The following is a 27750-nucleotide window of genomic DNA, read 5'->3' as shown; positions in this document are numbered from 1 at the left end:
CTTATCCAGGGCACCCTACCTTTTTTTTTACTCAGTGACGTGATTAAAAGCAAAAATGTCAAAAGATTTAAAAGCGACATCTGTGCTTTAACAATCATACTAAGTTAAGGAAAGCGGTCAACCGGGCCTTTGTAGTTTTCATATATAACGCTAGATGGCGAGGCAAGGGGTTCGTAGTTACGTAGTTCTCCATTTAGTTCGGAGTATTATTGCTAGATAGCGGTAATGTATTTAATAAACTAGAGTGCAGTCAGTATTTTCGCATGCTTCAAGAATTGAACAGACAAATTAAATAAATGTCATGCAAGAAAAAAAAATACATGATATTATTATATATTTCACTAAGTATTATCGAGTCGTTATTAAATCTTTCGTTTGTTTCAATGTTCTGTTTGTCTATTGTTGAAACGAGTTATATGCCAAATATATAATTTACAACTAACTCTAGGTAGACTGAATAATGTTGACGACTTTGCAAAATTATGTAGTTTTTGTAACTCTATTTCAGTAATACAGTCACATCCCGTATGGTCTAGTGGCTAGGATACCTGGCTTTCACCCAGGAGGCTCGGGTTCGATTCCCGGTACGGGAAAATTAATTTTGATTTTCCTTTTTATTCAAATACCTTATTTTTTCAAATAATAATTTTACACCGTAACGTATGTTGATAACAATTACTGCACATATATATATTTTTTTTTAATCTCAAGCAAAATCAATTTACTCAGTCAATCCAGTAGAATAGACTATTATATCATCATTACCGGTCCTCTTTAGGGAACGGGTGTCCTCATCCAATGACTAATGAGAAGGGTTTGGGCCGTAGTCCACAACGCTGGCCTAGTGCGGATCGGTGGACTCCACACACCCTTGAGAACAATATCTCAGGCATGCAGGTTTCCTGCCGAAGTTTTCCTTCACCGTTGAAGCAAGTCATATTTTAATCGCTTAAAACGCACATAACTTAGAAATTTCGAGGTACGCGCTGAGATTAAAACTCTATCGCTATCACCGCTTCATTTATTAATATCGTATTATCACATAATATTTCCAAACCAAACTTCTAGAATATTCCTTTGCAAGAGAACAGTAGGTATCTCTATAGTTATAAATGGATTAATGAAATGGATCTTATCCACAGATAAATAAATATCGAATTAAGCAACAAATAAAATACCTACCTAATAAGGTCCACGAAGGTGGTTTTAAGGGCTTCATTAGAATCCAAATAAGTACTATTGACTTCGTGTTAACGAGCTCGGATGCATTCGATTTCAGGTTTTCATTGCCTGTTACTTCAATTGAAAAGGTGATCTCAATTTTCCCCTAGTTATTCCGTGTTTTTTTTTGTACTAGATATACTAGGTTTTTTGTACTAGGTTAATAGCATTCAGATATGTGACAGTTCCCGAGTTTTATCTCCCGGTGGACATCTATTGCCATTTAGGAGATTGTTTTTAACTGTCTCATAATAGGTCTGATTGGAATACTATTTTAAAAAACTGATTCTTTCTGCTTGAAAAAATGATCTTAGACTCCGCCTTCACTTATTATCAGGTGATATTGCAGTCAAGGGCAACTGGCAGTTCTAAGCGCATAAAAAAATAAAACCCTCGGGCCCACAAAAATAGTTTTTCGGACAGATTTACCCTGCAGCCTGCAGCCTAAAAGTTTAAACTGCTAGGCTTGTGTGTTTAGTTACTTTCACAGCATTATATCCTAAGTAGTAAGTACCTACGGCATATTATTATGTCGATGATATTTGTTTCTATTTTTGTACTGTAGAATAATATATAAAATGAACCCAAAAGAGTCTTTAAGAGTAAATACAATAAAGTGCATTTTAATTTTGAAGTTATACTTCTTTAGCGGCGTTGTTACGCGATGATTACACGATTTTAACGGGATGTTGTTATATATATATATACTAGCTGTTGCCCGCGACTTCGTCTGCGTTTGATTTTGTTTTTAATGTATTCAGTATCGCTAAGCCTCATATTATATCATAGCCATAGTAGTATATATATATATATAACATGTGACTGTCAATTAATTATAGACAAATAATTTGCAATAAAATGAAATTGCGACTATAATTAAAGATCTAAGCTATGCTATCTCTTAAGTTGGTCCAGACTGCTCACGGTGTGCCAATTTAATTTAAAATCGGTTAAGTAGTTTAGGAGTCCATCGCGGACAAACATCGTGACAGGAGATTTATATATATTAAGATATATATATATATAGTTGATGAGTTTCGCAACTACCTTAGTTGCTAAACTCATCAACTCAAGCTCACTTTTTACGATGCGCGGTAAGTACTCCCTCACAAAAACCGATACCCTGAAGTTAGCTTTAGTCGACATTTTTAAATGTCAAAGTCTGCGGGCTCATTCCGCTGATTTAATTGATTCAATTTGAAAATTTAATTTATGTCCGTAAAAATATAACAAGATTTAAAAGATAATGGACTATAACAATAGAATGTAAAATATTAGAAGCAAAAAACATCAAAAAACATTGATTCAATTGTACATAAATCTCAAATATTCATTTTCAGTGAATAATGAAGAAAGAACTTATGTATGTTACAATGTATTAAATACCTTTTTTCTATTCTTAGTGTCGTTTTCTCCACAAACGTATAATAATAATAAATAATATACTACGACAATACACACATCGCCATCCAGCCCCAAAGTAAGCGTAGTTTGTGTTATGGGTACTAAGATGCCTGATGAATATTTTAATGAATTACATACATAAATACTTAGAAAATACATATAAACACCCAGACACTGAATATCATTCATGCTCATCACACAAACATTTTCCAGTAGTGGGAATCGAACCCACGGCTTGGACTCAGAAAGCAGGGTCGCTGCAAACTGCGCCAATCGGCCGTCAATAAGGCGTAAGATAAAATTTTCGAAAAGATTTTTATCTTGTTTCACCAAAGAAGTACCTATAACTTCTAGCGCGTGTACATAAGTACACACACATTTTTATTAAGCCTTCTATCATCCATTTACGAGTAAATGACTAACATGCAATGATGGCCAGTCGACAGTGAAGAAGCAGTAGACTGGAATAACCTGAATGGCGGCGCTATGAATTTATATTGTCCCATAATATCACAGAGTAATTTTGTATATTTCTCAATGATAACTACGAAGCTTTGCAATTTCACTTACTACCTTTATTTAAAAGTTTATATGATAAACTAGCGGACCCGCGCGACTTCGTCCGCGAATAAGTCGACTTAAAAAAACCACGTCAATTATGCCTATCCAAAAAAATCTTAATCAATCGAAAACTCCGTTGCGCGGATTTTGAAAGACAAAAGTAGGGTAATGTAGGGTTGGAGAGAATGGGTTCATTATGGCAACAGAAAATATTATAAGTACAGATGAATGTCCCAAATACTATGTCCTAATTAAAACAATAATTCAAGTATGCGCTATCCCCACCTATCCACCTGCTTTGTCCCCTCAGGGTGGCAGATAGGAAAAAAAAGTTGAACCTGTCACCGAGGACCAGATGAGGGGACAGATCATACTTATTATTTCCAGTCTTTCCCCGCTTTTTAAGGGGACAGATTGGATTGATTGAATTGATATCAAAACTGAACGTTTTATTTCATTTCTCTAAATCAAGTATTATTTATTTATTTACTCTAACTGGGTATGCTAAAGTATATATTAGTATATTTATCAATAGTATTGTTGTATGTGTGTAGTCTGGTGTATTAGTATGTAATTATTCGTATGTATATTTTAAACAGTGTATCCCACCTTTTCGTTTTTCTTTTTAGTTTTCCTAATCCTTAGGTTTGCTGGCAGACATCGCTACTTAGTGATAAGGCCGCTTTATGTACCTTACTACATGCCGCTTTATGAAGTGTTTTTTTATTTTTTTTTGTTTTTCTGAATAAAAATAAATAAATATTAGTCAAACATTTTATATGTTGTTACTAATGGAGTCCCCCGTTTACCCAGACTTTGTAAATGCTGAACTCGCATGCCCCTTCCGCAGACGAGCATAAATAATAAAGTTATTGTGAGTCTTTGCTAAAGATAGCACAGAGCTTGTTCCATTGAACTGGACACGAGGAGTTTCCGGAACAAGTGGCTTGGAACAGCTCGCTCCGTTTACACCTATATCCAGCCCACATCGATATTTGCATAGTTTAGCGTAGATACTTTTTTACATGGCGACTTTGTGCCGAGCCCCTTTTGTCTGTCCGATCATAAATTATTATAATAATGTACTACAACAATACACACATCGCTATCTAGCCCCAAGGTAAGCGTAGTTTGTGTTATGGGTACTAAAATGACTGATGAATATTATTATGAAAAATATACATTAATACTTATAATATACAGATAAACACCCAGACACTAAAAAAACATGCATTTTCATCACATAAACATTTTCCAATTGTGGGTACGAACCCCACGGCCTTGGACCCAGAAAGCAGGGTCGCTGCCAATTGCGCCAATCGACCGTCATACAACCAATCAAATATTTTGTTGCAGAAATAGGTACATTTAATTTTAATCCTTATATGTTTGCCTGTTTGTAAAGCGCTTGTGGATAAATGTAAGTATACCTAAAACTTTCAATGTGGTACCGTCCGTTTAACATTTACGTAAGTTCACAGTTGTGTGAAATACTCTATGGTTTAAGACCTTAAAAATTTAACATGATGTGAACGTACATTACCTACAGAAATATAATCTAGTAGGTAGTATAGATACATAAAATATTCGTACAAATTGCGGGTAGTTACGTATACATGATTATATGATTCAAATTTCAATGCGGTTTATAAGAAAAGCTTATATCAACCTATTACCGGCCTACTATAGGGTACGGATCTACTTCCACAGTGAGGACAGGTGAAGGCAGTAGTCCACCACGCTGGCCCAGTGCGGATTGGTGGAATTCTTAGGCCTGTAAGTTTCCTCACAATGTTTTCCTTCACCGTTGAGGCAAGTGATATTTTAATTACTTTAAACGCACGTAACTTTGAAAAGTTAGAGATTGGAACTTGGCTACCCGAAAGAGAAGTCGAGCTCCGACCCACTGAGCTATCACTCACCTAACGGACTCTTGGATTTCAAAGAATAAAAAAAGCAGGAATTAAAATAAAATTATTTCTACTACAACGATAGATTGGAATCAATGTTATCGTTACTCGAGACTTAAATATAGACTCCTCAAATATGTTATGTTTTCTCCGAGAATTATCTTGTAAATCAGTACAGAACTTTATCAGCGAGTAAATAAACAAGGCTGTATAATATGTTCGTACGTGTACGCCTCAAGCGAATAGATTGAAAAGCGCTTTTACATTACAGTGCGGAGATCAGTAGTGTGTCTAATATATTGGCTAATGAGCCTTATATCCATGGAATAAGGTCTACGTTACGAGCAAGTGTAATGAAAAATAAGTATCAGAACTATGTTTGGAGACATGATTACAATTTTATATAAGTTTTATTTTAGTTTTCATAAAAAAAAACTTCTTTAGAATCGTTGTGATTTCAAACTAGATGAAACCAAAAAATAAGACCATGGAGACACAAACACATAAATGTATAGGACAGAGTGAAATAGAAAACTTTTCTACCTATTCTAGTTACCATGCATACTAAATAATAAACCTTACATTTATCCTAATATTTCTGATACTCTACATCCACCTCAATCTCTCATAGGCTACTTTTCGATTGCGAATTTGAATCCCAGCACACACCTCTAACTTGTCTAATTTAACGTGTTTAAGCAATTAAAATATCACTTGCTTCGGCGGTGAAGGGAAACATCATGAGGAAACCTGAATACCTGAGAGTTCTCTATAATGTTCTTAAACAGTATCCCATTACAAACTAGATAAAAATAAAAGTCTAATAAATAAAACAGAAATTCAATTTCGATTCATTGAAAAATGGTAAACTCATTGAATAAAACCTTCGCTTTTGTCGAATGTTAATAATTAGAAGTGCATTGTCTGTTAATATTATACATAGCTATACTTTTTTTTTGTAATTTTAACCGAACGCGAATTACGTATGATTATAAAACATGATTGCCGGAAAAAACACATTAATAACTCATTCACTATTCAAATAGATATTAGTAATTTATTCTGACCCAATTGCAGTCATTTCGTATAGCTAATAATAAAATCGAAGTTAAAATAGTTATGTAGTTTTCTTACTGAATATTTATTACTCATAAAGTCGAAGTTAAAAAAATCTTTTGTTATTTAACTGAATTATTTATAATAAGTTATTAAAGTCTCTATGATAGATGATCTCTAGATTCATATGTTTTTTATGTTGCTAAGTCTAGCAATTCCAAGTGGCAACAGCGCCAGCATTTTGGGTACCATGCCCATAAGTGAACACTTAGACGGCTTATATTTCTTGTAAATATTAATTATAGTATATAATTATAATTTTTCTAGAAAAAAATTTTTTTCGTTGGTTCATTAATAAAGAATTATATGTTATTTCGAAATATATTATCCGAACGAATGTTTCATAAGGGCCCGAATTCATATAAAAGTAAATGTTCAAACTAAGTATATCTTTCTTATTTGTCATTGCTTAAAGGGTATTTTATGCGATAGTAAAAGGACAGAGGGGCGTGATCTTTTGAGTTGTGAGTCACGAAATTTCGGTTGCTTGGCTTTTACAACATTAGATATGGTATAAAAGTACTATACTGCCAAACAAAAATAGGGTATTCGACTTTCTTTTAACTTTAAGTAACCAAAATGCTATTATTAAGCTGAAAATACATTAAAATGTCGTTTAAACTTTCCTTCGGGGCATATTACACACATTGGCGTGCACAGGGTTTTTAGCCAGGGTATGCATAAAGAAGGGAGGTGCAATAAAATGGAAAAATCCCTCGCATTTATGGGTTATACAAAAATTTTAGGGTAAGCAGTGCTTTTGTGCATGTATGAAGTGCACGCCGCTGATTACACATATAAATACATATCATACATTTAATAATATAAGTATCGTCTGTGATATCAAAATAACTTTTTATGCCTCATTTATAATGATTATGTAAAAAAAATCAATGTTATTAGAGACACTCAAGTGCAATTATTTTAATCGTTATTAATTAATATAACAATTCAATAATTGACTAAGTGTCAATATTTTTTATTTTTGACATCAATTAATTTGGCATCAAACCTATTATGTAACATTGCATGCCAAATAACTGGCATGTATTACCCCTAAAACAATATGTGACACCTTATTGACGTGTGTTTCGCAAAAAATGAATTACATAAGTTAATTTTATATATACGTCCGGGTCGGATGCTACGCAGTTCTACCTGTGCAATCTCTGGGCTTTAGTTGCATTTCCCAGCAAATAAAAAAAAAGGGTTGAGCATGCTTCACTACTGATTGCTGAGTCTATTCCCAACGCGGGCAAAAACATGTCGCGTAGAAAACGATTTTGGGTATGACTACCATACTCCCTAACAGGTTACTTGCTACCATCTTAGACTGCATCACCACTTACCGCCAGGTGAGATTGCAGTCAAGGGCTAACTTGTAGTGGAATAACAAAATACGCTATAATTGATATGGTTTACAGCTGCATGTGGTTATAAAACCGGTTGAAACCAATCATTACAAACAGAGAGAAATAATTGCTGCGAAATAAGAGCTTTGTGTTGTCGGTCGTTTATGTTTGTTTTCTTTTTAACAGAATATACGATGCTGTACGCTTTGTTCACTATGCTATTTTTACTCGACACCAAAGGATTTCAGCAGTCTTTGCTAGTCTGTTTTTACGTTTGTTTATCTGTTCAATCACAAATCCCTCAGTTGTTATAAGATTTTAAAAAATTAAGTATTTTTTCTTAAAAGTATAATTTATATCTTTGCAAAAAAAAAAACCGTCTGTGAATTCAAATTACTGCCACTTACTAAGCGTGCAAAAGTATTAAAACCTGCATTTTTTTAACATATATTTTTTTATAGATGAACTTTTTCTATAAATAAATTTTTATCTGTCTCCAAAGGTACAAGATGAATTTATTATTTATAGAAGCACAATGATTACTCGTTTAGATATAAAAATTACGATTAAACAGTATTAGTCATTTCGATTAATGTAACTAACTTACTTAAGAATGTAGAGACATTCGTTCATTGATGCTTTGTGAGCAATGCAAAGCTTATAGCGTTGAAGAGCAAAATTCAAAGTTTAAAATAATTGCCACATAGATTGATGTTATTGTAACGATTTTTTGCTTATAATTTTCATCATGCGGACGATATTATTTTAATCAAATGCAGAGGTAGTTTAAATTCTAATTTCTTGTACCTACAGTATCAATAATTATTCATTTATCTATCAATCATTATTGATATCGATATCAACGAATGAACACTTTTAATATAATTTTTATACATGAATATTATAAATATTTTATATATGGGTCATAGTTCGTAAATACAAGAATAAAAACGATGTTTGATGAATGCTCTACAATCCAAGTTTTATTGATATTATCCATAAATTTTCATTTTGATGCTCAGAAGATTACGACTAAGACTGTATACAGTATTTCAGCTGACAATTGATCTTGGTTTTTAAATATAATTACGCAGAAATTGCGTTTTTGTTTAATTATATTTATTTTAAAGTTTACTGCCTTTATTAAATAATAAAGAATGTTCCACTTTTCGCAATAGTTTTGATTGTATTACCCGAAAACCAGGGGAATTCCCCCTTCGCTTTTGTTGAGGTGACTAGCCACAGCCTAAAAACCTCCCCACAGACAGACCCTCAGATATTAAAACAACGTAGTCCACTAAATAAATCTTAATTTAACAGGTGCCTAGAGCTCTGATCGTAAAATGGGTTAAATAAAAAAAACTAAATTAATACTTTATTCTGCAACAAATAAAGTACAAATTTGTAATTTATATTATAAAATCATATTACAATTTTACAAGAACGATTTTTGTAAAGCGTTTTATTTTTAAATTTTCGCATATATATTCTGGCGACAGACGACCAACCATAGCTTACCATGATCTCCAAAGAGGTCCTTTTCCAAAGCACATCCCTTTAGATAGTACGTTAAGGTCAACCTACCTTGTAAATTTTCAATAAAATAACCAGAAACCTATAAGATTATGCTATGTTTTTTTTAACCAGGGCTGTCGTGACTTTTATAACACAAATAGAATTCAATTGACAAATCGTTAATAACAAAATTACATAAAGCAAATGATTAAAGACATGTTCAAAAATATATAAATAAAAGGTACTAAAGGTGGTTAATCTTAAGGTCAATTTTACTGTTTAGTGGTGGTGAGGACGACTTTTGTCCTTCTTATAATGTTGAGTTAATCTTAGCACGGGTGGTGGCGGTGGCGGAGGCATTCGTAGCGCCTTTTTCAAACCTTCAGCCACCCTGGTACCCAAATCTACGTCAGTGAGAGTATACAGACGAATGACCCGTTTCTGTAAGTCTGGAGGCACGGGCATCAAAGACCTTACTGTGGTATTCACAAGCCTTTGCCTTTGATCTTCTGTCAAGAAATCATTATAAAATTCCGACGCCGGTTCCAAGTCTACTGCATTGGGCTCGTAAATAACGAACCTGCTATTAGGGCGACTGGGATCCACATAAGGGACGGGACCATTAAATGAATTGGGATAATAATTTGGCGCATCCCTCATATTTTCTCTTACCGGAGCGTAGCCGTCACGATTGTACACTTTCCAATACAGTGGTTTATTAATTTCAATTCTATTGTGATTGATACCCAAACGATGTGTTTGAGTATCGCGGTAGGATGATCTTCTTCCTCTGAACACATTATCCATTGGTCCAGGAATTCCGGGTACCAAATTTCCAGGATTAAATGCACTGAGTTCATTATCCCTAAATTGGTTATCAGGATTTTGGTTAAAAACAATGCGCCCTATAGGTATAGCCTTATATGTGCCTTTTTTCCATAATCTCGTTAAATCGAAAGGATCATAATCAAGTTTCTTTATTTCTTCTAACGTTATAAGATCCATTTCCAAATTCCAACTGGGGTAATTTCCATTCTCGATTGCATTATATAGATCTCTTTTGAAATAATCAGGATCTCGAGATCCTATAGCTGCTGCTGCTTCATCTGAAAGGAATTCTATACCTTGATTGCTTATAAAATTAAATCTGACATAGTATTTGTCACCATGCTTATTATTTATTTCGTAAGTGTGAATGGGAAACTGGTTCATTTTGCGGTAGCCGTTTGGTAGGCCGAAGTCAGATTGCACCCATAGCTGTCCGTGCACGTTATCTGGTCTTTTCGTAACGTAGTCCCAGCGCAATGAAGGATCAAAAAGTTGAGTCCTTGGATTTCTCTTTGAAGAGTGAACAAAGTGACCAAATTCAATCGGATCTCTATAGAAGAATACTGGTAAATTAATGCATAATAAATCTAAATTGCCTTCCCTTGTATAAAACTTTACAGCCAACCCTTTCTGCTCTCTTACAAGGTCGCTTCCGCCGAGATTTTGAGCTGCATTAGAAAAGCGTCCGAAAATCCGTGTTTTCTTTCCAACGCCATTAAATACTTCAGCTTTTGTATACTTTGATACATCGTGAGTCACTTCAAAGTATCCATGGGCACCCGTGCCACTGGCATGAACAACTCTTTCGGGAATCCTTTCTGCATCGTTGTGGGTAAGGAAGTCTATAAAGTATTCATTCGAAAAAGAGTCGGAATTTAATGTGGTAGTTTCCCTTAGCTCTACAAGCTTTCCTGAACTCGTAGTAAGTATTCCTACTGGTTTCTGTAAGACAAAAAAAAGGTAAGAGATTGATCTATTTCTTTATTTATCTATTTTGTTGGTAATATTGGTACTCATTATTATCTAATCATTAATGGCCCACAACAGGGCACGGGTCTCCTCTCTGAAATTTAGGGTTTAATCCGTAGTCTACTTGCCCAAGTGTGGGTTGATAGACTTCACACGCCTTGGAGAACACTGTGTAGAACTCATAAGCGTGCAGGTTTCCTGACTATGTTTTCCTTCCCCGTTAGAACAAGAGCGGTAGGTATTTTAAAAAACTAAAATGGCGGCAAAGTCACGTTTCTCGTCATATCGACCATTTAATTGCCCTTTATGCCAATATTGGCTTGATAGTGATGATAATGATGGTGAAGTTACATAAACAGAATATAAACACTTTTTTTTTGTAATACACGTTTAAAACTTTCTTATTCAACAGATGATAAATCTTTCCGAGCGTCAAATTCCCGAGAAAAGGTATCAAAGTTTTACTGGAAGTCAGTAAATAAATTTATGATTTCTGTTATTTGTATTTCCAGCTAATGATTTATCATCGCTATTTTGATGACAATAAAATGATAGATAAGTAGGTTAGTATATATATTTTTGCCTTATTATCCATGACCCCCATTGACCTTAAACACACAGCTGATGTTTGGCACCGTGTATTTTTTATGACAACGGTGTATACATTTATTCCTCTAAAATTATTGATCTCAGCAAAAAGTAGTCGAAAAAATTGGTTTCATTGTGATAAATAGCTAATAGGTACTATAATAACCAATGGAATAATCAATAGCGTTGTAATCAACAGTCTTTCACGCTTTTCAAAGTAATTATTAACCTGTGAAACCATTTTTCTTGGTTTGTCTGATGGGGGTCGGTACGTAAAGACTTTTTCTTTTTTATAGCTGTTATCGGAAAGGGTATCGGAGAAGTACTTAGTACTTTACTTACCCTTTCCGATTAGACTAGTAGGTATATATATTCACGTACCGGATGTCTCAGTTTGAATTCGCAAAGTTGCCGATTCGCAGGTTCCGTCCTGTTCAGGTACTCCAAAATTTCGTGTTCACTACATGTCACATGATTAGCTCCTATAAAAAAACAATATAAAATAAACACTATGTGCCCCTTCATCCTGAAAAGGGTAATGCATCATAATTCAGCTGACCTTTAGTTTTATACGCACTGGGTGGATTATTAATATTTAATTGCTCAATAACTATTATAAAATAGTGAAATCCACTTATCAAAATTAAACTCATTTCAGACATCCGAGATGCTATGTTATTAATATTTATGAATATTACGTACGAATGTACGATTGGTACAATTAAAATGCTAATCGATTTTTTCTGCAACCTCAATCACTTTTGTGACAGCACAGTTCTTATATTTGGCTTCTATTTCTGCATGGCTCCTACTCATCATCATCGACCTATCACCGGCCACTACAGGGCACGTGTGTCCTAGGCACATAGAACCTATGAACCTAGAGGAATTCTCTCAGAATATGGTGCACAGTTCCTATTCTGTGAGGATTCCGTTGTCCACCCCTCATTTAGTCAGCTACTAAATGAGGATTGGTAGATTTCACACACCCATGAGAATTGGGAGAATACTCTAGCATGCTGTTATTTAATTGCATAAATTAAAATCCCACATAAATTTGAAAAAAAATTAGGTGCGTGCCAGGAATGATTCCCCCAAAGGGAAACCGAACCCTTACCCACTACGCTATCACCGCTAACCACACATTCTATATAATAAAAAAAAAACATTTATTTCAAGTAGGCCAGGTTCATAAGCATATTTGAAAGTATGTCTGTTAGTGGCGACTCTACCACTGGTTCCGGAGGCAGACTCTACCGAGAAGTAGCTAAGTTGCTCTTTTCCAACAACATTTTGCAAAAAATTTTGTTTCACAGGAGAGGGAAGCGTCCTGCTTCTAAAAATCCTTGTCTTTGTAAAATTTATCAATAGTTTAGAAACCACGATTGTATATTGTGTTTGATGCTTTGTTTCAACTTAGGCCAATGTAAATAATATGACCTTAGGTATCATGTTTTTTTTATGCTACGATAAAACGTATGTATAACTGCAAGGGCCCATGACCACTTGGAATGGTGCCAAAAATGCTGGCAGCATTTCCGCGATGAACCTCCAGGCTGATCCTTTGCGCAAAACATCAGCCAGCTGTCCTGTCACCAGATGAGGCAATCAACCGTGGTGTAAGGTCTCGTAAGATTTTTTTTTATGCATTTAGTCTCCATGGCAAACGGAACCAATATGTAACTCTGCATTAGAGGCATACTTACGCCTTTTGCCGCTTTCAGCCATTTCAGTTTTTTCTTGAGGCAATAATTTTTAAGGTTCCATGCCAACTTTTGACAGAGGTTACTTTTCCGAAACATAAAAAATGTCTGTTAACTCAGGTCTTTAACAAACCTTTATTTTTTCCGGAAATAATCTACGCGAACCAATAAACTTTTATATTTGTGGTTCTTCAAGTGGTCAAGAGGCTCTCGGTTCGATTGTCGGGTCAGTACAAGAATTGCCACATCCCGTTTACCTAGAACCTTGATAGACAGCCTTGATATATGGGAAAAGTTCGAAAACTACTGATACCGATTTTCCGCGTCAAGTTATAGCCAAAGGATATGTTAAAAAGGATATAGCCAAAGGATTTGTTCAGTTTGGATTATGGAGGATATACTTTTATATTCAGATTCAAAATATAAATTCACCTCAGAATAATAATATTCACAAGAAATTCATGAAAACGATAAAAAATTAAAAATGTTAAGATCATATTATTCTTTTCAAACATAAACTCGTTTCAGAGAGGTGAAACTCGCTTAGAATAATGAATATGACAGTAATTTTGAAAACTAAGTAGATACTTAAATAAAATTTTGATAACTATAAATTGAAAATATGTGCTAGATATTTTATTGAATTGATTATAATTTTTCAAATGTGCATATAATAATAATTCTTATTATATTTAACGAATAGTTTTTAAGAAATAATTAAAATGATATTTGTTTCACAGCGAATGTGCATGGCTTTGTGACGGTGGGAATTTTGATATAAATACGAGTATATTACCGATTACCTTCAGTTTTGTATTGAGATTCAGACAGCGCAAAGATTCGTCCCGGTGTCATAATCGTTATTGCTTAGTATCAAAAAGATAAGATCCCAGAGCAGGAAAGTCACTTATATACATTTTTATATTCTGGATTTTAGTTTGCTTAAATAAAATTTAAACGACAACTTTAAACATTAATGTAGGTACTTTTGCTATACAAACTAATCTGGATCTATAATAATATTTGTAAACAAATCATAAATCGTCATATAGTATATAGGTGTAAGGATAGTAAAACTTTTAATATCTAATGTTTTTTTTAAATTTCATCACCAATTCCTAGTAAGTGGTGAAAACTTAATGGTTAAAGCACCGGCCTTTTTAGGGGACCTAGTTCGACCTCCGACACGAGTTAACTCCTCCTGATCTTCAGAGTTATCCGCGTTTTGAATTTATACAATTAAATATTACGTTATTGTTATATCCCTTTAGTCTTTATTTATTCTTATTATTTATTAATTTAAAGGTCTTAATAAGTCTGAAAAAAGTATTCTTACATTCAGACACGTCATCATCACTCAACCGATCGTCGTCCACTTCCAGACGTGCCCTGCCTTAAAACAAAATGAAATAAAAGGTCCTATGTACAGACATAGGGCCTTTATAGGACAGGGAGTTCCAAATACCACAATTTTGTACCGCTTGGGTCCAGCGCGATTGCTACAGAAGTTAAACAAGAATTCCTTAGTTTTTAACCAATTTAACCAATTAAAATTATTTTAAAACGATAATATCTGATTCCTTACTCTTAGAACATTAAATATTTTAATTTGATTGTGAACCAAGTTGATTTATTACAGAATGTTTTTTTTTTTTAGAAAGAATTTACGGTATCGAATTCCTTAGTATATTGTTTTATTTAAGCAATATGGTGGCTCTATTGTCACTCAGTCTAAAAAAGAAAAAAACCTCTGTTGTCTCTTTAACAAGTTTAAATTATATTTACTTGAAATCACTTCCAGGGGATTAACCCCTTGGAAATGATATTTATTAATAATTTGGACACTGATCAATTTAATCAATACTGAAGCATAAACTGTAATTATTTCATTCTTGTTTGTCAGTCTGTCTCTCTGTTCATGTCTTGACCACGCATCACACTGAAACTACTAAATGAATTCAAATGAAACTTTACATGATTAAAGTTGAAACTACGCGGTAGTACATAGGATAACATACAATAAGAAAAGCGAATTAAATATGTTACAGATGTAAGTTTAATTCGGGACATCAAATTTTAAACAAGTGTAAAAATTTAAACAGGTTGTCGAAGTTTGTATATTTAAAAAGTACATTTATGAACCTTTTTTTAAATATTATCTTTAGTAAAGTGAATGAAAGTTTCTGCTCAATTTCTTGATTAGTCTACAAACCTGAAATTTAGAAAATCGTTTTTTTAAAGCATATATTTTATTTATTTATACACTTTATTTGTAAACTACAAATAGTAAAAAAAAAAAACAATGCACACAACAAAAATAAACTTAAAAAGTAGGATACAAAGGGCGGCCTTATCGCTTAGTAGCGATCTCTTCCAGGCAACCTTAGGATTAGGAAAACCAAGGGAAACCGATTGGTGGGGTGTATTATTATTATATACATACTTACGAACAATTACACACTAATACTTATCAAGATTACACACATAAAATATTAATAATAATAAATATAAAAAAATAATAAACTAATATATACTAAAACATACTTAAATATGAGTAAGAGTTAATCACTGTCGTCTTTATTGTTCAAGATAATGGGCTTTAACAGCATTTTTGAATATGTCTAGTGACCTTGACTGTCGTATGCTTATTGGGAGTGCATTCCACAGTTCAGTAGCTTGAACAATGAATGAATGCTTATAAAACTTAGTTTTATGAAACGGCATGCTCAAAGTCAGCGTACGACAAGAACGTATATCTGACTGCACTCCAAGAAAATTAAATTTCTCCTTTAGGTAAGAGGGAGTTTTAGGGTTAAATAACACACAGTACAGAAGCGACAGAACATGCAGATCCCGGCGACGACGAATAGGGAGCCACTTAAGCTTTAGTCTAAATTCAGATACATGATCATATTTGCGTAAGCCAAATATGAACCGAATAGCGAGATTTTGAAGACGCTCAAGTTTGTTCAGTTGGTCCTCGGTCAGGTTAAGATAGCTTGTGTCCGCATAATCAAGAATAGAGAGAATAAGAGAATGTGCCAACATAACTTTGGTCGGAATTGGAAGAACAGAACGCAGGCGACGCAATGACCTAATAGTCGCAAACATCCTCCTACTCAATACGTTGACATGCACAGACCATGATAGTTGTTTATTAAGATGTAAGCCTAGATCTTTAACAGTATCACAGTAGGGAATAGTGACACCGTTGTATACAACAGGAGGGAGATTCTGCCAATCAACTCTAACACCCAATCCCGGGCTGCCAATAATGATAGCCTGAGATTTTACATATACATCAGTGAAGGAAATATTTTATATAAATCTACGCCCAAAAAGCTAAAAAAGGACAGAATTTTGTATGAAACTCCTATGTTTTTGCGGTTTGGGTTAAACCAGTTTTTTTGAAACTTCTATGAATCTAGCATATAAAAAATCTTGTCTGTATTTTTTCAATAGGATCTATTTAGGATAAATAATTCAAAAACGTCCTACATTATCTTTAAAGGCAAAATAATTAATTCAACCATTTCAACCTCTTACTAGTGACAATGTTCCTTTACAGTATCAGCACAAATAAAATACCCTCAGTTTAAAGTAAATAAATTTATTAAAAAAAAGTTGCTGCATATTTATGGAATATTAATCCCTATTTTCTAAATATGGAATACTAATATTTTTTAATAAATTATAAGAAATATATTAGAAATAATATAGCATACTATATTATTTCTAATACCTCCAACAATATGTATAAAAAGTTTCATGAAGGTCGGTTCAGTAGTTTTCGCGTGAAAGCGTAACAAATAGCTTACATTCACATTTATAATATTAGTAGGGATAGGGATTAACGTTGGGCAATCTCCTTAGCACCATATACGCATGCACGAATACTGTGCGGCCGCCTTTTATACAGTGAGTTATACTTACTTTACTATCGAATAAAGATTCCTAAAGAAGAAGAAAGAAAGGGTTATATTTATCATAAATATATAATAAAGTTTTTACAGTGAAGTACATTTTTACAGCTAATCTATATATATAAGATAACAGCTTTGAGTAAAAAAAATCCAAAATATACAGTTTAGTAGTTATTTTGTTTGACAACACTATTTCAATTTATTTATAAATGTACATAATGTTTGTTTCCTTCGTAAGGATGCCTGGGAATCTTAATAGCATGAGGCGCAGGTGTTGGAGTTTCCAATGCCTCTTCTAAACATTCTGCTACCCTAATTCCCAATTGTGGATCTGTTAAACTTAACAAGCGCAATGCCCTTTGTTGTAAATATGGAGATACTGGAACTAAACTTTGAGCTGTGTTATTAACTAGTCTTTGTCTTTGGCCCTCATCACATAGATAATGATTATAGAAGTATGCTGCGGGTTCTAAATCCACTGCGTTCCTCTCATAAATAGTGAATCTTTCCTTCGGTCTCGCAGGATCTATATATGGGACTGGGCCATTATAAGAATTCGGATAGTAGTTTGGAGCATCCTTCATATTTTCTCTAACTGGAGGCCTACCATCACGATTATAGACTTTCCAATACAAAGGCTCGTTAATACGTATTCTATTATGATTAACTTTCAAACGATGCACTTGAGTTTGTCGATACATCATTCGCCTGCTTCTAAACAAGTTATCCAGAGGCCCAGGAATGCCTGGTACTAAATTACCTGGGTTACCAGCACTTAATTCAACTGTTCTAAAGAAATTGTCTGGGTTTTTATTCAATACAAGGCAACCAATAGGGACAGTTGTATAAGTTCCCTTTTTCCACAATCTGGTTACATCAAAGGGATCATAATCGACACGTTTGATGTCATTGAGGGTCATAACATCCATCTCTAACTTCCAAATTGGGTAGTTTTTCTTCTCAATTGCATTATAAAGGTCTTTGTTATAATAATCTGGGTCCTGGGCCCGTGCTTCGGCTGATGTAAGAGCTTCTTCTCCCTGTTCTGTTCTAAAATTAAATCTAACGAAATACTTATCTCCATGTTTATTATTTATTTCAAACGTATGAATTGCAAAGGCGTCCATCTTTCTATAACCATTCGGTATTCCATAATCAGATAAAAGGTATAAAAATCCATTAAGTGATTCCGGTTGCTTGGTGACGAAGTCCCAGCGCATAGAAAAGTCAATCAGATTCGTTTTAGGATTTCTTTTCATAGCGTGAAAGAAACTTGGAAAGTGAATAGGATCTTTAAAGAAGAAAACCGGAGTACTCAAGCATAATAAGTCCCAATTGCCTTCTTTTGTGTAAAACTTAACGGATAGCCCTTTAATATCCCTCGCTGCGTCATTGCCCCCGAGTTGCTCTGTAGCGGAAGAAAAGCGAACGAAAACTTCTGTCTTTTTTCCAACACCGTTAAGGACATCAGCTTTTGTAAATTTGGATACATCGTGAGTTACTTCAAAATAGCCAAACGCACCACCTCCTTTCGCATGAACGACTCTCTCGGGAATTCTCTCGTTATTAAAATGGAACTGTAAGTCTTCGTGAAATGAGTTTGAAAATGCGTCAGAGTTTAATGTAATAGTTTCTCTTATTTCCACCAACTTTCCTGTATCTGTAGTAAGTATTCCTATCGGCATCTGAAAATAAATAATGAGCCAAAATGAAATCTGAAAATAAATAATGAGCCAAAATGAAATCTGAAAATAAATAATGAGCCAAAATGAAAACCTTATTTCACGTGATCTGGAAAATTTATAAATATCCAGGAACCATAACTTGTTTGAGTTGTTCGACATGTAATGTAAAGCTATTTCTTTTTAAACTGAATCGTTGAAATAAAGAAATTTACTTCCATTGGTGTCCTCCAATTAAATTTTAACCTTAATGTGAATTTAATATACAATTTAAACATTTTTGTAAAAATGATTTTTTTTTTTTTTTAAATGGTACCTACATATATAGAAATTTAGTTTCAATGCTGTAAAATTCGCCAGACTCTTGAAATAGTCGAATTGAATTAAATTATTTTCCTCCTAAAAGAGGTATGTCTATCCATAAATTTCCAAGGAAACGGGTACAACTAGTATACAATATACTAGCAATGTACCTGCTAAACATTGTAAAAAAAATAAAAGATTTTTAAGTTTGAGTTCGTTGTAAAGTCAAAATTCTCAGTGGGCTTATTACGCAGTAATATGGTTTTGTTTCATGATTATCATCCTTATTTTTGTGGCATAACAATATACCAAATAAACTAGTTTTTTTTGTTGGGGTTTGTTATATTTTAGTTAAGAGACTAAGCAGATGGACCACTTAATTATAACTGGAAAACCATCGTCAGTAAAAAGAGCACTACTTCGAAGAGAATGCAAGGAACCCGTTCTACAAATGCCACCCTGTGTCCCCAACCTAACGCGTAGGCGTTAGAGAATTCATAATTTATTTATTTCAAGTAGGCCTAATTTATAACAACAATAAATAATTCTGGAACAATCTGCCTGCTGAAATCCGTGGAAGTCGTTCCCTTCCGATATTTAAGAGTCGTCTGAAGGACTACTGCCTCTCTTTGAGTGATGGAATCTGAAGTTGATTCTTTATATTCTTTCTAATTCTTAATTCTTATCTGTGTGTTAAAATCTACTTATATAAATTATGTTTGTTATATATTATGTATATTTTATTCTTATATATTACGTATATTTATTTTAAATATATATGTATTTGTATCTTTATATTTAATTATCAACACTCTTGGCACTATCCCGTTCTCTTGCTGTAAGTCCTATCTACAAAGGTTGCCTGTAAGAGATTGCTTGCAGCAATAAGGCCGCCTTTGCATGTCTACATTGTGTACTGTATACTCCCTACTGTTTCTTTTCCTGTATGTTATACGTGCAATAAAGTGTTTCTTCTTCTTCTTCTTATAAGCACTTTTGAAACGTCAAGTCAGTCTGTTTGTAGTGACTCTACCACCGGTTCGAAAAGCAGATTCCACTCAGAAGAGCCCGCAAGAAATTAGCCTATAATTTCACCGACAACAGCGCCCTTCAGACAATGCTGCTTTGCGGCAGAAATAAGCTAGGCGTTAGTTCTTCGCCGGGAAGATGTCATAAAAACACTGCTACTACTTTTTCTTTAAGCGATCGCAGTAAACCTCCTGATGATGTCCTGGTGGAGTGAAGTAGAGGGTATTCTGGTGGTTTTGTATAAAAAAAAATTATATATATATACATACTATGCATTATATACATATATATATAAATATATATATATATATATATATATAATGCATAGTATGTAAATATTGGTGTAATATAGATATCATCAGGAGCGTGGGCTTTTGACCTGGGCTTTGAAAATATGTAAACGTGAAATTTAACCCCTACTTTTACTATCGTGTATTCTTCTACTAGTCGAGCCCTTTCATTTGATACACATATTAAGGTCATTGTAAAAAAAATCGCGATTTTGTGGTTGCAGCCATTTTGGATTTTAAATTTATCATAGTAATATTCTACTATTTAAGCCCTTTCAAACGATAAATACTGATACCCATACTGAGGGAGGTGTGAAAAATAAGTAAGCCGCCAATTTGTAGTGACGGCCGTCTTGGATTGATTTTCATCAAACATATCTCAGAACATTCATCTTACAAACAAAAATGCCACAACCAAACAGATTCACACACACATACACACATAACCACACACACATACATACACATACAGTTTTTGCAAAGTGTTTGGGGTAAGCATTGTTCGCTTCAAAGCCTTTTTTTATCAAAACTCCGAAGGACATGAAGGGTATGCAGTGATTTTATGCATCCATGTATTGCACCCTACCAGATATACCCCTATTATTATACACAATACAGATTTGGTCTGTTGTCGAAAATGTATATATTGTTATTGACTCGCGGTCTAGTACCTAACTTCGTCGGCCTAACTTCTAATTCATTTAATCCAGGAAAGCGGTACAATCATATAAAGACATTGAAATATAACTTCGCTATTCCACACAATATACCGCGACCCACCGCTTCGCATCACCCTCCCTCGTTTCAACTATGTTTGCTTGGTTGGTAAAATATACTTTTTACTTTAACCATTTATCTTTCAACTATCATATTACTTCATCATTATCGTCATCAGTTCATCATAAATTCTATAATAATTTTATTAAAGTTATCAAACCTACATTTAGAGGAAAATCAGTATAAATTCGTAATAAAAAAAATAATGGAACCAAAATAATCACTGCTGTATATGGATACGGCAATTTTATCGTACCTATCCCAAAATATTAATAAATAACTAAGAAAACAGTTCTCCTCGTTAGAGGTTTTACTGAATCGTTTTAAACGGTAACCCTTTTGTAAGAAACATGGTCAGGACTAAAATATCGTTTTCTTTTTATTGTGACGAACTACATAAGTTTTTAATAGTTTTATCTTTCAACGCTCTTTAGCACCACCTTAATGAAGTAATTTACTTCATTTAGTTTAGTTAGTAGTTAGTTTAAATCAGGTTTGCATGAATTCTCTTCTGAAGCACCACTATTCCGAATGTATATTATATTGAGGCTTGCCATTAACTATGTACTGGGTGAGTATTCTTGAATTCGTAAACTTGACATTCGCCGGATCATAATCAAAAATTCATGATACGTGCCACTGCGTGAACACAACACATTGACTGTATGAACTATAACCAATATAAAATTATTTTATATACTAGCTGTCCCGGCGAACTTCGTACCGCGGATATTTTTTTTATTTATGAATCAAAGGGATCATATTTTAATACTTATTATCCTATTCCGGTCTAAGGGGAATCCAAAAAATCAAATATCATAAAAATTGGTCCAGCCGTTCTTGAGTTATAAATGGTGTAACTAACACAACTTTCTTTTATATATATAAACTAGCGCACCCCAGCGCCATCTGTCGGGCTAATTTGTGAATCTAAACCATACAGGGTGCCAACCAAACGTTTATAAAAAAAATCATTCAAATCGGTCCAGCCGTCTAGGAGGAGTTCAGTGACATACACACGCACACAAGAAATATATATATAAAGATAAATTAAATATCATTTTTGTAAAAGATACAGTTAATTTTTTTTTACATTTACAAAACATGCATTGGGCGCTTCTGTTAAGTTAATATGAACAAAAAATCATTGGGTAAGTGAAAGTTAGATAGTTAAATAGCGCGCGGCTAACGTTTCCCTGCCACAAGTATGAAACGTATAATATTTCATGGTATGGTTTCCTTTGCTTTTAGGTAGATTGAATCGGGTTTGCATGGATTTCTTTCGGAAGTGCAGCTATCCCAAGTGGATCCCGGCTTAATCCGTGTTTTTACTATTACTATAACGTACTGGATGAGTGTTCCTGAATTCATAAACTTGACAAGTCGCCGGATCGGTTGCATTCATATATTCATGAAACTTGTCACTGCACAACACATTGACTGTATGAACTATAAACAACCAATAAACATAATTTATTTTAAATAACATTTTTGAAAAACAGTTTTAAATATAACTTAGTAGAATAAAATCCGTCTTGAACGGTTGGGAGTGAAATCGAAGTATGAAGAATTGATTGCGAGTTTTATAACAATTTTCGTGTTCCTCCTTGCAATTTACATATATTATTTATAATAAATTAAAAAGTAATTAAACAATCCGATACGAACTAGTAAAAAAATGGCCGTGCGATTAGAACTCGCGCAATGAGGTTTTCGAAAGAAGTGTATTATTACTTATTATTTATATAATAAAAAATATCTATATACGACAAGCAAAAACTGAAGGAGTATGAAATTTCCTACTTTTACAATTTAGTTTAGGAGTGCAGAATATTTTTTCTTATTAAGTTTAAAAATGCATTAAATCAATGTAAACAACACCAATACCATATTGTATTTGAGACACGCACATATGTAATCTTTTTCAGTAGTGACATAAGACAAATTAACAGTGTAGCCTTGGCGAATCTGTGCGTATTGATACAAAAGTATAATCTTTGAGCTCTGAACTATTGGTTATGTTACAAATAATGTACTAATAATTTGAATTAATTATGGTTGATTTTCGACCACTAGGCGACCACGAGTTATTATAGGTAAATCATATTTTTATTTTTACACCTCGCAAATAAAATAAAATAGTGCTGAGTTAAAAAAAAATCTTTGATCTTTGGACAAGAGCAAGACTCGCGCACTTTGTTTATTTACTAACCAATTTTTTATGCTGTGGCACTATGTAAAAGAGTTTCGTGAAGAGCTTACAATAGAAATGATCCTATGAAGTAAGGTCTTGTCATGTAAATTACTACGAAAAGCGTCAACAAGAATAATATATTGCACAACGGAAGTTGTATGCACTGCACATGTAATACTTGCTAATATTATAAATGCGAAAGTGTTAGTTGGTCCTTTACGCCCCAACTAAGTAATTAATCAACTTGACTTTTGTCATAGAGTTAGTTGAAAGAAAGCAGAGTAACTTAGGCTACTTTTGGCCCCAGGATATGAAATGGTACCCACGGGATTTATAAAAACCCGAAATGAACGCGGACCCAGAACGATGGCAACAGCTAGTGTAAAATAAGCTCATTAAAAATATGTAACTCCTCATCGTCAACCCATTACAGGCCCACTACAGGGCACGGGTTTCGGGTTCTCATTCCGAGAGGAGTTTCTCTGTGAGAAAAGCATAGGCCGTATTCCACCACGCTGGCCAATCGCGGATTGGTAGGATTCACATGACTTTAATTTCTTAATGACAAGGTTGCTTGGAAGCATCCGACTCCGCTTTCATCTCTCACAAAATAGAAAAATGAATTTTAAAATGTAAAATGTAAATTGTTGATGTTGGAAAAGAGCGACTGCTGAGTTTCTTGCCGGCTTCTTCTCGGTAGAATCTTCCGAACCGGTGGTAGAGTCACTACACACAGACAGACTTGACATTCCAAAAGTGCTTATATTAGGCCTACTTGAATAATTTTTTTTTTTTTAAATTATAGCCTTATTTATTTAAAAATTGAGATTTCTATTCTTGTAAAATAGTAAAAATTGGTCTAGTGGTTGCCGCGACTATTTTGTACAAATAACAAATAAAAAAAAGTTTGCTCTTTATAGCATAGATACATTATATATTCTATTATAATCAATAGCCTATGACAGTCCACTGCTAGACTAAAGTACCCTCCTGGGAGGGTTTGCTCATAATCAGGCAGACGGGTTGGTGATCTCAATAGGTGGTAGTAGCACAGAGGACGCTGTACGGCATCCGCGGGAAGAGGACGGGTGGTGACAACTGTAGGTTCTGATCTGCCGTCACCACACGGCTAAGTAAAAATAATAAACAAAAAAATAATAAAATAAATATACTACGACAATACACACATCGCCATCTAGCCCCAAAGTAAGTGTATCTTGTGTTATGGGTACTAAGATAGCTGATGATTTTTTTTTTTCTTGAATCTAATACACATAAATAGGTACTTATAATATACAGATAAACAAACAGACACTGAAAAACATTCATGTTCATCACACAAACATTTTCCAGTTGTGGGAATCGAACCCACGACCTTGGTTGGACTCAGAAAGCAGGGTCGCTGCCCACTGCGCCACTCGGCCGTCAAAGTATAGATAATACATTTTAAAGACAACGTTGTCTGCCTAATCTAATGACCAAAATAACAGCACTGACCTATTTCAACGGAACTTTCACAGAAGTTGGCTAGTTTGTTTAAATTCGTTAAAATACAAACAAAATTGATAACATACAAAAAGCTACGCAATTATATATGTAATATAATGTCATCCACAGCCTATTAAAGTCTTACTGCTAGGCACAGGCCTCCTCTCTCATAGGAGAGACAGTTTTAGAGCATAGACCCAACACGCTGCTACAATGCGGGTTGGTGGGCGTGGACTGACGGCTTAACTGGTTTACACCGCCAATTTCCTAATTCGCGAGCTGGTATTTAAAAAATCTTTAACAGAAAAAACTTACAGTTTTTGGCCCGACCACGGAAGTCAGATGCAATTATATTTAAAACGTACAATATACATATATTATATGTTTGTGTATACTTATATGTATATTTTTATAAATATTCACTTCTATGTTTGATTATTTAATACTGCGGGAAATGCGAAAATAGAAGTTTTGTATCGTAAGTAAACAATGTTTTGTTACATAAAATCGGACAGATCAACCTTGGCAAAGAAATTGGATTTTTATGAGGCTATAAAGAGGGGCAAACTAAACAAATAAGATCTATTCGTATACTCTCCCCGAGATCGGCTTTATTTAGAATCGCTGATGCAATGGATAATATCGAAACAAGCTTACGTCACTTCAAGAAAATTTTTGCCATCATCCTAAACATAATAATTTAGTATCTAGTAGTAGAGTTTTTTGTGACAGGGCTCTTCGTCTTGGAAATCCTACCGCCATGCTTATTCGTGCCACTAAGCAACTTTGCTGTGTTCCAATGGACGCCCACCATTCCATTTGACCCTGCGTTCTGAGTGGGTTCCGTGGGTTCGATTCCCACAACTGGAAAATATTTGTGTGATAACATGAATGTTTTTCAGTGTGTTTATATGTATATTATAAGCATTTATTAATATTATTTATAAAAATATTTACCTGTCATCTTAGTACCCATAACACAAGCTACGCTTACTTTTTTTTTTATTTTGTTCGCAAAACTGACAATCAACTGCTTACTCTAATATAAACTATAGGACATTTGGCATGTGTATACAATTGTGCCTTCTCGATGCGAACATAGCATGCAAATCCGTTGGGTACATAAGGCTGCTGCAAACAGCTAGTAAAAACTAATTTAGAATAATATAACAAAAAAAAAATATATAAATTACTAAGAAAAGAAAAACAAAATATTGTGGAAATAAAATTACCTAAGCTATAACCCTTTTCTTAACTTAAGCTTCATACTAGGTATGTTATCGCTGAAGATATCTATACTATCACGAAAGCAATTTGCAAGAAATTGCATTCGATTCATAGGACTTTGGGGCTAGATGGCGATGTGTGTGGTGTTGCAGTTGCCGCTGTAATTACTGACACATGAGGCTTGACAGTTACGCCTCAGGTTGACGGAGACAAGGCTGTACTGGCGTTACTTACGTGTTCCTTGCACGCACTGTGAAGAGTAGCTTAATTTACAGGTGCCGGTTTTCCAGAAGTCAGATAGGCGATCTAATTGATTACTCAATTAACAAAAGCGGGGAATCAAAACATCCCCATTCTAAATCTGACTGGTGTTTCGACAAATTAGCGCGATCAAATATAATAACAAACATGACTGACTGACTGACTCTTCTTTATAATTATCGGTTAGTATAGATTATAAAACAGGGTGTGGAAATTACAACAATAATTAACTTGTACCTGCATCAGATTTAATTATTATTCGTTGTTCTATTACAACTCAATTAGTTCCTCAGATAGGGCTGTCAGGTGTAAGACTTTTTAAATATTTATATGTGGGTGTAATTTTTTAATATTGTTATTTATGGATGTACTAATTTTTCGCGTGTCTTCCACGCTATTGGGTGTTTCCAAGGAATTTAAATTTTGTTGAGTTGATAGCAGAATTCCCATTTATGAGTAACGTATTTGTGAACATGGCGGCCGCACGAATGTTGCCACATCATCTAAACGCAGTCTCTTGGGATAGTAGTACAACATTAAGATCTTCTTTGAAGAATTTCTTTCTGCGACAAAATTACTGCTATTCGTGGTAGCAACAATTGTTGGGATATATTATATACTTATAGCGCGGCGGCGTTACTTTATTCGTCTGTCACAGCTTCATGTATCACGAATGCTATCCACTTAAAGCCTTAGAAAAATAAACGAGGAATAACGTCAGAATTCATTGTTTTACTACGCTCTTACATTAAAAATGATACTCTCAGTTGAAGAGGTACAAAACACGGCATAACTATTCCGACGTTATTTGTAAGGCCGTTTAACTTTGCAATAGTTAAAAATAACTTCTAAAACCTGCGGCAACCCTACAAATCTTTTTTCATAACTACTAAAATGAATATCGAATTCTTGTATTTTATAAATGTAAAAAATAAACCCTGCTCGTTTCCATTCAATATATTACGCAGGACTTTCTTGCCGGCTCTTCTCAGTGCAATCTGCCTTCCGAACCGGTGGTAGAGTCACTACAAACAGACTGTCTTGACGTTTCAAAAGTGCTTATAAATTAGGCCTACTTGAAATAAATGAATTTTGAATTTTGAATTTTGACTAGGATTTCCGCAAAATAAAACAAATATAACTTCGGGCCGAGTAACACCCTGGTTGTATCTCACACGTTTAATGAATGTCAGCTTATTTATTCTACTACCCTATTTACAGTATTTTCATCAATGTATCAAATCAACATTTAATATTTAGATAGCACATACCCAGATGTATAATTAGTGTAATAATTAATGATTATATTAAATGCAAAATTCAAAATTCATTTATTTCAAGTAGGCCTAATATAAGCACTTTTGAAACGTCAAGTCTGTCTGTGTGTAGTGATTCTACCACCGGTTCGG

General features: G+C 34.0%; 2 protein-coding genes and 1 non-coding gene across 3 annotated transcripts in view; 1 reads left to right on the top strand and 2 right to left on the bottom strand.

Moving 5' to 3' along the window:
* Positions 1-521: 521 nt before the first annotated feature.
* Positions 522-593, top strand: Trnae-uuc. Its single transcript has one exon. It is a non-coding gene; the product is annotated as a tRNA-Glu (tRNA).
* An 8765-nt stretch (positions 594-9358) lies between these two features.
* Positions 9359-11989, bottom strand: LOC120630119 (peroxisomal catalase 1-like). The gene is made up of 2 exons (XM_039899271.1): positions 11846-11989; positions 9359-10849 (listed from the first exon to the last, which is right to left on the bottom strand). Exons 1-2 carry the CDS (start codon positions 11987-11989, stop codon positions 9359-9361), a joined length of 1635 nt encoding a protein of 544 aa, XP_039755205.1.
* Positions 11990-17293: 5304 nt separating this feature from the next.
* Positions 17294-27750, bottom strand: part of LOC120630118 (peroxisomal catalase 1-like) — a 151424-nt gene continuing 140967 nt past the window's right edge. Inside the window, exons 2-3 of the mRNA XM_039899270.1 lie at positions 22520-22620; positions 17294-18775 (exon numbers count right to left, since the gene is read on the bottom strand). Of these exons, the coding sequence (XP_039755204.1) occupies positions 17294-18775; positions 22520-22620 (1583 nt within the window). The remainder of the gene's footprint in view (positions 18776-22519; positions 22621-27750) is intronic.

This window comes from Pararge aegeria, chromosome 15, assembly GCF_905163445.1.
Source record: "Pararge aegeria chromosome 15, ilParAegt1.1, whole genome shotgun sequence".
Taxonomy (NCBI): Eukaryota; Metazoa; Arthropoda; class Insecta; order Lepidoptera; family Nymphalidae; genus Pararge; species Pararge aegeria.
Note: the sequence above shows the minus strand (reverse complement) of the source record. Positions and strands in the feature narration are given on the sequence as shown.